This window comes from Glycine soja, chromosome 17 (assembly GCF_004193775.1).
Source record: "Glycine soja cultivar W05 chromosome 17, ASM419377v2, whole genome shotgun sequence".
NCBI classification, from domain to species: domain Eukaryota; kingdom Viridiplantae; phylum Streptophyta; class Magnoliopsida; order Fabales; family Fabaceae; genus Glycine; species Glycine soja.
In genome coordinates, this window is record NC_041018.1 from 1,926,657 (window position 1) to 1,938,371 (window position 11,715).

The 11,715-nt window shown below is 28.4% G+C and overlaps 2 protein-coding genes across 2 annotated transcripts; both read left to right on the top strand.

The window, feature by feature from the left end:
* Positions 1–4: 4 nt before the first annotated feature.
* On the top strand, positions 5–2,523 carry LOC114393471 (F-box protein At2g35280-like). Its single transcript, XM_028354824.1, has 2 exons — positions 5–29; positions 1,799–2,523. The coding sequence occupies exons 1-2, from the start codon at positions 5–7 to the stop codon at positions 2,521–2,523; spliced, it is 750 nt and encodes a 249-aa protein (XP_028210625.1).
* Positions 2,524–8,446: 5,923 nt separating this feature from the next.
* Positions 8,447–9,126, top strand: LOC114392531 (protein RALF-like 33). Its single transcript, XM_028353700.1, has one exon. The coding sequence runs from the start codon at positions 8,532–8,534 to the stop codon at positions 8,892–8,894; it is 363 nt and encodes a 120-aa protein (XP_028209501.1). The 5' UTR covers positions 8,447–8,531; the 3' UTR covers positions 8,895–9,126.
* Positions 9,127–11,715: the final 2,589 nt, after the last annotated feature.

Consider the following 11,715-nt stretch of genomic DNA (forward strand, 5'->3'; position numbering starts at 1 on the left):
CTCGATGGCGGCAGTGAAGACTAATTGGTGTAAGACAAGGCTCTTTTGCACCATTGCAGTAGTACGTTGAGCTTGGAGTTTTGAAATCTAATTTAATTGAAGTCAAAACCAAGCGATACACTAAATGTTATGGCTTATGGATTCTTGCAATCAAATCTTCCACTTTACGCATTAAACTATTGTCATTTCATAAATAGAGTTATCCAATTCAAATAAACATCGAGTGTCATCTAATAGACAAACATGCTTCATACTTACATATTTTAATTTGCAGTTATTCATAACTAACTCAAGCATCCCTCTTTCTTCCAAAGATCATTTAAGATGCTTCGATCGAGAAACCAACAAGTAAAAATAGATAATTAAATGATCACATTTATTGTTAGTATATCGTATTTTCAGCAGAGGTAAAACCGCAAAACAAGAGCATGCAAGTCTTCTACTTCTGCACAGAATTTGAAGCACAGATAAAAGACTAAATATGACTTTAAATTCTTTGACCAATAATGATATGACAATAAAAACTAGTAGATCAGGATGCACTCCAAGAGAATAGTTGAATAGATTAGTGTTAAACCTCAGTAATGCATATAAAACTGGTAATTAGATTAATTGGTTCAATTTTAGTAAGTACACTGGCCAACAAGTATAAAACCGACAAGTCAGATACCATATATTCACAGAGATTGGTGTAATAGAGATCAATTCAATCAAACCATTAACATAAAGGCGAAGTAAATTATGTCTGTTACGAATATAAGTGCAAACAAAATAAATGCAGAAATTAAATCTAATGTTATATTTATCAAGATTTAGATATTAATTAATGATGGTCAGAGTAGTTAAAGATTCAAATTTCCTTATATTTTCACCTAGATTCCATACAATTAGTATTAGAAGTTGAGATTTCACTAAGATAGGTTAACCTTACGTTAAGCCCAATTCGTTGGTACAAAACTACTTTAAATTAACCCTAATGTTCTATTTTTTGTAATTCCATTAAAATCAAATCAAACATTAAGTGTGAAATTCACAATCACACATGCATCAAGAAGTACTATTCCTAAACTCATCCCAGTACGTGGTAATCAACTTAGATCAAGAATACATATATACGATTCCTCATCATACACATATTGTTAATCCATCTTAACGTACAATGATTAGTTGATAGATGGTATTAAAAATAGAATAACAGGAACTTCTATTAAACCAAAGGGTTCAAACACAGAGGAATTCAATAGGGTTCATCTAACCCAAAATACAATAAATTTAACAAAACAGAGAGAAAATACATATATGAAAACAGAATTTTTGAGAAAAGTGTCACATAATTTTATATCCTTATTTTATATCTTTAAAAACAGAATTTTTAAGGAGATAGTTTTTTTTGTTGAGCCAAGAGTATTGTATAACATTTGAAACAAAATATTTAACATGATATTTTTGTTATAAAAAAAAAGCTTTATAATAACCAGGCACTTCTGGTATGACTTATTTAAAAAAAAAATAACTATGCTAAAAAAATCATTTTTTTCTCACATGATTCACGGTGATTGTAAACTTATTTGAATTTTACAAATAGACAACTACTGTTTACGTCTTATTTTCATATGAAATAATTGAAAACTATTTATCTAAAGTGAATAAAGAGTACACTTTAGATATGAAATAATATATCCATGATCAGAGGCGTCCTTTTAATAACCGTTTTTGACTTGGTCCAAACAACTGATATATATATATATATTACTTTCTGAGAAAGCTTCCTGTCCTGTTAGATTTCAAACTTTAACAGTGGCTGGTTTAGGAGTCAAGAAAAGAAGAAATGAAAAGCAGCATAAACACGATGGGTCTTTCACCACCGTAAAAGCTCTTCCAAAGGATATGCTGGTAGAGATTTTTGCCAAGGTGGCCACTCGCTCCATCTTCGACCTCTGCATGGTTAAACAATGCTGCAGAGAATTTCTTCACGCTGCGGAGGACGATTACGTGTACCGTCATGCCTCCATGGAGAATTATGCGTTGGTGCCACTGCAATGGTTGAAAGAATCATCATTTCTTAAACGTTGCAAGGAGAGTGGTAACTCGGAATTTGCGTATCGTGAAGGAATGGTTCAATACTTTACTTATTCAAGGGTAGAATTGGGTCTCAAGAATTTGAAAGAGGCAGCGCTGGAGGGTGATCACGATGAAGCCAAATATGTTTATTGCATGCTTTTGATGTGTGGTGAAGATGAATTAGGACAAAGAAAGCAAGGTTCTGATCTCTTATGTTCCTTGAAAGCGTCGTCCACGTCTCTTGTGAGATGCAGAAAGAGGGTAAAATCTTTTGTTGGAACCATGTGGCTGAATAATAAGCCTGTGGTTCCAAATCGCAAGTCATGTTTCTGCGGTTCTGACACGTCCGATAGTGAGAGATTGAAGAAGCTTTCAAGAAGCTTAAGATGGTCGTCTTTTGATGCCAACGTTGCGCTGCTGATCATGAACTTGGTTTGTTTTGCAACATGTTTGGAGTCTTAAGTTAAATTTGTCCTCCAGAAATAAGAGAATAACCAATCAAGAGAATGAGAATAGGAAATTAACCAAGTACAAATATACTTTTAATTTTTCTTTCTATCTATCTATCTTGAAGTTCTTGTTTTTTCAAAGGGAATTTTAGAAGCAGAAATATGATCACGTTCCTATATTGTCTATTATTCTGACATATATATATATAGATCGATCCATTAGGTATCCTACAAAGAGTATGATTTTATAACAAGTTTTTCAGAAAAATCATAGGTCCACATAGGAATTTTTTTAACAAATTAATTATCAATCATTGTTCCTGCTGAGTACGTGCTGGTAATACAGCCGACACGACCAAGATTTCTATCCGCATAAAAACTTTTCCTTCATTTGTAAATTAAGTTCTTTTGTTCTAGATTTGCATACTTTGCATTGACTTATTATTAATTATCTAGGATTCTTTCTTGGATAGAAAGTGAGATTTCAATGGAGTTAGATTTAGCAATAGAGTTTCACAACGTGATAATTTAAGAACTTGAATTTTAAAAAAAAAAATATATATCCATGTTTAGTATCTGATAGTATTTCAAAATCATTGTCTAAAAATTGAGTGGAAGAAGGAAAAAGCTGTTCCCACACATTACATGACTATATCATGTGATCATTCTCATTCGACCCTAGTGAGTGTTTGTCTCCAACTTTAGTTCTAGTCAATACCATATGCACTTAGTTTGTTTGTGTTTGTCTCCAACTATAGTTCCAATTAATCACAGTACCATGCACTTTGTAGGTGTATATGCACGCGCGTGTGCACAACTTTTCATTTAATTTAACATCTATTATTCCAAAGTTAAATACTTATTTAATGACTAAATACATGACAAGACGTAGTGTATCATTCATGGTACTTCCTACATCGATCCTAAGTGGTGGTAAAAATACCCATAATAGATAAATAATTTTCTAAAACACTCACTTTGATAATTAATTTTGAGAAATAATCCATTTTGCTAAAAAAAAGTTGCATAACTTTAACATAGCATGTGGCAATATATCAATTAATTAGTTTTAAAGAATTAATTCATGCTTTTAATTTGATTTAGTTGTTTTTTATATTTTTAAACTCTTCTCACATTAATTAATATTACATGTCTAACATAATGAATTTAAGTTATTAGTTTCTTACAATTTTTCCATAATAATTAGTAAAATGTACATGTTTATAATTACCGTTAATATATTCCAGAATTAATTAACTTTAATCAATCAATTAAAAATGAATAATGCTAATTAAAATAATTAATATAATTAAATTTTTTGGGTGTAAAATTCAATTAACTATTGTATTTCTTATTTTTTTATAAATTATATAATTACTTATAATTTACTTTTATAATTTAAATTTAATTTTAATATATTATAAACAGTGAATTTTGTTGATTATTGTGTTTACTTTTCAATTCACTAATTTACATTTAACATAGTTTAGAGAGAGAAAAACTATTTGTTGACATGTGAACTTTCTGAAAAACTATAATAATAATAATAATAATTCTCTCATAAATGTTTGAATTTTAATTCACCTAATGCGAAAGATTGATCTCTTTGTTTAAAACACTTGTAAGCTAAGTTTAAAAAAAAAAAATTCATAATCAAAACACATAATATATTTTCATATTCTTAGCAACTTAGTCAATAAAAATAAAAAAGTACAAATCATTTTTTCTTCCTTTTAAAACAAAACATATTCTCTATCGTACCCTATAACTAGACGCACTAAATAGGTGCATGTCTGAATATTGATCCATAGGTCAAACAACAAAATATATCAAGCGCATTTTGCTAATATCAATCTTAATTTTTTTTTTCAAACCTGCTATTGTTAGTTATGATCGTGGATTTCTGGGGCTGAGCATCTCTCTTTCCTTATTTTTTCTGAAACAGTCAGACAATCTTTGCTTGTAGAAGAAAAACAAAGAATGATCAATGATAAGATAACAGTGGTACAAAGTGAACGATGTGATGATATTATGATATATAAATACTATAATTTTTATATAGAATATACTTGAAAGGAAAAATAAGTTTAACGTGCTATTAAATTATAGATTATAGATTGGCACTTATGATAAGTTTTTTTTTTGTTACATTGCTATTTATGACAAGATGGTGACTTTGATGATGATTATTTTAAAAGTTATATTTATAAATAAATTCTTAATTAGTTGACAATCTAAAATTTAGTGCATAAAAAATAAAATATTATTAAAGTTGGTAAATAAAAAAAAATATTCTACTAATATATTATTTCTTTGCCACTAGCGATATTTACAAATTAGATTTACTTTAAAATCTTAAAGCGAATGCAATACAACTATGCATCCTTGGGAATATGTTTTCCTTTTGTTTTTGGAAACTCTTCCATTTGATATTGCTAATTCAATTTGTAATTTATCGGATAAGTAAAAACAGAAGAAATAGATTATTGGAACAAATTAGGTATAGTTGTGACCATGATATTGCATAAGCATAAGCATCAACCATATACTACTTTTTAGAGCCGTAAAGGGCGTGGATTCTATACATCATTTGAAGTCAAACTGCAGATGACAGCTCCATCCATCGCTAACGCGGTTCTATACATCCAAAACAAGGCACTAGCTATACATTACTATAGCCCAATGTTGTAACTTGTAAGCCTATTTACTTTTAACTTTATTAAAATTAATCTTTTAAGTTATTCAATATTTAATTTACTTTTTACGTGTGTTATAATAACGAAATCAGTTATAAATATTTATTATTAAATGAACTCTTGTATTATCTTTAAAACAAGATTTATTTGTCTCTTGCGTATATTTTCTCTTACGGTGTTTTCTACATAAATCTACGATATTACATTATTCCTCTCTTCTATTTTTCACACTAACTGCATAAAAGAAGTAAATTTTACTAATCCTTGTATGTTTAACCATACTGTTTTATTCAAAATAAGTTTTCTAAAATAAACAGGATTTAGAATCTGTTAATTTGTCACCTATCATTTTTTTAGATCGGAAAAAATTATATTAGTTGTAATGGTACCAGCAGTACCTATCATAACCTCATAATTTCAGCTCTTTCTTATTTATACCCTTAATATTATGATAATTTTTTTCCTTGATCCCATTTTAATTTAGAATAAACTCTCACCCAATTGATCTTTAAAAAAATGAAAAAAATTCAAAATCAAGTAAAAACTTCAAACAATAATTAATCACCTAAAATTTTATTCTTGTCTTCGGAATAATATATATATAAGCATATAAAAAATTCATAATGTCTTGTATTTATTATATATTTTAATAACTATTTTATTGAATATTTATAATTGAATAAGTTAACAATTTTTAGCTAAAAAAATTAACTTGTAACTATCCAACAACTGTATAGCTAGGCCTAAAAAATACCCCTTAAAAATTTGTATGTGAATAACATTGATCAACTGCTTTTTATCAAATATGTCTCCGGAAAGCCATAGCCCTTAAATATTTTTGGGTGAATAATATTTTCATTGAACAATAACCTCGCACCAACTAACCATTTTTTTAATCGTTAAATCAAAGTGCGCGTTTAGTTTAGGTGTGGAATAGACATTTAAAAAGAAAAGATTAACTGAGGAAAAAGTTATTTTCAGCAATCGATACATTTATAATTATTTATTGTTACAATTAATTGTATAAATAACTTTTGTACTTGTATATGTTAGGTGAAAAGTTAATTTAAAATAATTTATTTCATTTAAATTGTCTAAAACAGTAAAACTAACTTTGTGTAAGAAAATTATAAAAGCAAGGTATAAAATTATTTATTTTAGATAGTTTTATATTTAAAATAATTAAATATTGAAAATAAAATATCTTCATTTTTTCCATGAAATCCATTTATGTCCTAAGACCAATCGAAGGGAATAATCTCAACTAAGTTGACACTATAACTTTTAATGATCCAAATAACACATTCCACTGCATCCATAATAAAATATTAAAACAAGAGTAAACTAAAGAATCCAATAACTTTTTATTTTGAGCCAGAAGTCCACTAACTTTTAATTATGTTTAATATTTATATGTTGATGGTATAAAATAATTTTACATTATTATTTAATTATTAATTATTATTTGAATTATTTTAAAATAATTATTTTAAAAGTTAATAAATTTACTGATTAATTCTAATTGGATGCTTGCATAAAAAATTTTACACTATTAATGCATAATCATTTTTTTCTTTAATTATAAGTTAAAAATGTTACCTTTGATTTTAAAAAACACTTACTAATCTTACCAAACATATTAGATATTTCTTATAAATATGAACAATAAATATAGATTATTGAATTATATTTTCAATTTTTTAAGTGATCATATATTTATAACTGAGTTTAAGAGATATTTAAATTCATATTGGTCAATGTTAATAAGTTGGGGTAGATTCGATTTTTTTTAAAAAAAAATTCTCAAAACAAATCAACTCAATCATGTTTTATTCAATTCAAGTTGGGTGGTCAAGTTTATGAATAAAACAATGGCTTAATTACATTTTTATCTTTAATTTAGTATATTTTATCCCAAAATTTTAAGAAATTTACTAATTTTATCCTAATTATTTTTTTATTAACAAGCACGAAAAAATGGGGTAAACTTTATAAAAAATATAAAAATTTAAATATAAAATTTGCCAAAAAATTGGAAGTAAAAAGTAAAATTATGTTAAGAGTAAAATAACATAAGATAAAATTCATAAATTTTTTAGAAGTTAAGAGTAAAATATGTCAAATTAATTTGTTGAAACACCTTAAATTAATTTGTTAAAACAAAATTTCTAAAAAATAAAAAATTAAGAATAAAAAGTATAATTAAGTCTAAAATAACAAAAAAATGTGAATCTAGCTTATTTCTTATTTAGTGAGTTGTCGTATTTAGCAAAATTTCTCTTTTTAATATAATGTTTTATTTAATGCTTGAACAAAAGATTTTATAAATACAAATATAGTGTAATTATTAAATGATGTTAAAATATGTGTCTAATTATTTTTAATTATAAAATATGTTTTTCAATGAGACACTGCACGTAATAGATTCTCTGTTTTTTATGTATAAAATAAAGTAACCGAAAAATCACCTTTAATTGTTTCAACGTTTGAGTCTAGAATGCATATTTTTCTTCCAGGTGTTTCCTCAAATGATTAGACGAATTGCATTCGATTTTAATATGTACCTAGACTAGATTAGGAAATTAAAATCTTCCCTGACGCGTTACGCCCCACCAACAACTGGAACAGCTTCAATTAATTTAAATAATACCCTAGGCCCGCCAATTTATGATTATTGCTTTCAGTCAATGCTTAAATAAACCCAAAATATCAATCTATTTATAAGAAATATAGTTTTTTTTAGACATATTGTTTGCTAGTTTTCTTTTACTATATATCCTTAATATGATTGCTAGTTAAAATATTTAATTCTATGAATATTTTTAAAATAAAATTTAAATTCATAATATTATTAATTCAAATAAAATAATTTAACTTTTTTTATCAGTCATTATGAATTAGTCATTTACTTTTTATATAAAAGATTAGATGTAAGATTGATTAAAATTCATTAAAAACATAAACTTTTATGGACCATATTTCTTATGTAATAAATTTTAACTAATGAATATGGTAAATAGAATATATTAAAACTTGTACAGTAGTATTAATAATAGCCCTGAATGTTTTTTTATTGCAAAAACAAAAAAATGTGGTGTGAGTAGAATTATGGTGGTGTTTATGATAATGAGTGCGTGCGAAGCAATTACGAGTCACGTTAAAGTGAAGTGGCAGCACTCGTAATTACGAGGCAAATCTGATGGCATTTTGGCATAAACCGTCGTATATAATGTGAGAGAGCAGAAGTTCCTTCTCCTCTGTGTTGTGTTTTCTTTTGCCAACTCAACTTCGAACTCAAATCAAGCAATCAATTTCAAATCCAAAAATGGGGAGCTCCACAACCTTCTGTGCCTTCTTCCTCGTGTGTACGATCTTGTCCGTCCACGTGGCGCAATCCTCATCCTCCACCCTCGACCTGGACACCTTTTTCCTCCCTCTCAAATCCGGCTGCCGCGGATCCGTCGCCGAGTGCAGCCTCCTCGCCGGCGACGACGACACCGAGTTTCTGATGGAGTCGGAGAGCAACCGGCGCATTCTAGCAGGAAGGAGCTACATAAGCTACGGTGCGCTGAGAAGGAACACTGTCCCTTGCTCCCGACGTGGCGCCTCCTACTACAATTGCCGCCCTGGCGCTCAGGCCAACCCCTACAGCCGTGGATGCAGTGCTATCACCCGATGCAGGCGTTGAAAAAGTTATTCTTCTCTTTTAATTTCATTTTTTTTTATATATATATATTTTTGTAATTGATGAAAATTGTCATGCCACTACATATATACAAGTAGAGAAGAGAAAGAAGACAAGTAGAGATGAATAAAATCCAATTGCCGCCGTTTGTATCTGTATCTGTATTGTAATTTAATTTAATCTTAGGTACACATAATATTATTATTATTATTATGATTTGGTTGTGCCAAAATTATTATCATGGATTGATTTGTTTTTTTATTATTATTCTTGTCGATCGTCGGTGGTTTCTGTTTGTGCATGTGTTCCTTCTTTTCCTCGTCGGAGATGAAAGAGAAGTTTGGGGATTATTGATGGCGGTGACTATAGATTTGGTACTCTACATGCCAGTGTTTGGTTTGGAAGGTAATGTGATTGTGAGCTGACATTATGGTTGCTTTTTTGGATGAAAAAGAAAATTATTTCATTGATTTAGGAATGTTTGGTTTAATGTATTAATTTTTATAAGAAAAAAATATAGTTTCATATCACGTAAAAATTGTCCTAGAAATAATATTAATAATTTTCTCTAAAGAGAAGGGTAATGGGAACTAAAAATCCGAGTCTTTTTGGATGTTGCCTTTTGGATATGTGGCTTGAGAGAGAAGGGGGCTGGCATCTGTCCCTCCACGTTTCCTTTTTCTTTCTATTAGTCGTTTTGCTGAAATTGAGGAATAAGAATAGTAGAAAACTAAGCTCATTTTATCACCAAAAAAATGAAAACAAAGGCATAGGTCGCTTTCTATCCTTGCCCTTCTAAGCAAGAAGAAAAAAAAAAAGGGGCCAATACACTGGATGCCCCTCTTTCTTTTTTGTCGGTTCAAGTACTCAAGATTATTATTATTGTTATGTGATTTTTGTTTAGGAGAAAAAAGTAACACACTATTGGTTACATACAATTTTAAAATGTCAAACATTTGTTTTTTCTTTGCCAGCCTCCAAGCCGCAGATATCGCAGCTATCTGCTACATAATTAGTAGTATTTTCAAGAGCTTTATATTGCAATTTTGACTTTCCATTAGTATGTAGTACTAACAATTACTGCTTTGGTTGAGTTAGTTATCAAATTTATTATGGTCTTTACCCACGTTGGTAGTAATAGGGTAGTGATTTCATAAACAGAAGAAATCTGCCTTTAATTAAAACCTTGGTTTTCTTTTGCTTTCCATTCGAGGAGGGAATGGTATTCAGTTATTCTTATCCTCGATTAAAGGCAGGCTCACATGCATTATTATTATTATCCATCCGCATCATCAATTAAAATCAGTGAACGCGCTCCTATGATTATTATGATGGCATCTTTACCTTTTTTCTGTGTGACAACTAAAATACACCTCACAAACCCTTTGTCCCATTATCCTCTGTCCAACTATAATTTTGTCCAGAACCACCGATTTGAGAATGTAGAGCCCAAACCCGAAAGGCAAAGGCTCTTCTACATCTACATTCACACTTTGATAGTTATTACATTATTTAATGTCTCTGAACGTGATTTTGCACGCACCAATGCCCAAATATCCCAATGAACTCTGCTAAGCTGTCAAAGATCATTGCGCTTGATGCAACCACATTTTGAAATTAAAATACAAAAAAAAAACTCAATATAATGAGAAAGAAAATCCAGCACAGCAATTCTTTAGCAGCACGTATACCTGGAGTTTTCGAGTTTCGACGATTTAGAAAAACGCGCAGATCATTCAAATTTCGGTGAGTATCCACCGAAGAAGTTTATCTTGAGGCAAATAGAGTGATTTAAAGTATAAACATTTTTTCATAAAGGCAAATAATTTGTTTCTGTAATTATTGACTTAAGATTATTAAATTTTCACATGGTAATTGATTGTAAAAGCAATTTTTAGATTTAAATAGAAAAAATATATACAGAAGAGATGAAGTTACTCTAAAAAAAAACTATTTTTCATCTCATCATTATTGTTTTGAAATCTAATGACGGTAATAGGTCATTAATTTGTCTTCCGAGAAAAATAATTCATTAATTTTATTCATTAGATTTTAAAAGAATAAATAATAAAAATAAAAGTAACTTTAAAATAGTTATTGTCAAAGTAAATAACTTCATCGTTCCTCATATATATATATATATATATATATATATATATATATATATATATATATATATATATATATATATATATATATATATTGTAAAATCTTATTTCTAAGAAAGTGATTTAGTTTAAAATAAAAGATTTTTTGCATCAAATCCCAGCTAACTAAAGAGAATTATCACACGAATAGATATTTTTTCTTACATAACCTTACAAAAATATATTTTTCATCGTTTGTTTTTTTATAAGGATTGTCTGCATTCATAGAGTACTCTAACGATATCTGTAGTTAATATATAAGACATCTTAATAACTAGGAATTAATGGTTGTCCCTTTGCTTTCATTTATGTGATGTAAAAAGTTGCTTGTAAATAACTTATTACCTCGGCCAAAAAGCAAAGACATTTGTATCTTATTTTAGCTTGGACCTATCCTTGAGAGGAAGACAAGGGTTAAAATTTATTCCTCTTTCAGTTTCTTATGGTATTTTTTAAGATGAGTTTAATTAAATATTTGTTCAAATAAAATTTATTAAAATAAGTTAAGAAAACTTATCTTAATACATAAGTTCTGTTATGAAAATTATCATAACAAGATTCAAAAGACTAATAAAAATTTAAATTATCTTCATAAACTTAAATAAATTATTTTAAACAGAAAGAACATATTGTTAACATGTTCTGCTATTTACTTACATTACCCACCTATATAAAAT

Coding starts and splice junctions, on each gene's coding strand:
- LOC114392531 (XM_028353700.1), top strand. CDS start 8,532: ATGGGGAGCTCCACAACCTTCTGTGCCTTCTTCCTCGTGTGTACGATC.
- LOC114393471 (XM_028354824.1), top strand. CDS start 5: ATGGCGGCAGTGAAGACTAATTGGT. Junction 30..1,798: donor GGCAGTGAAGACTAATTGGT/GTAAGACAAGGC, acceptor AAACTTTAACAG/TGGCTGGTTTAGGAGTCAAG.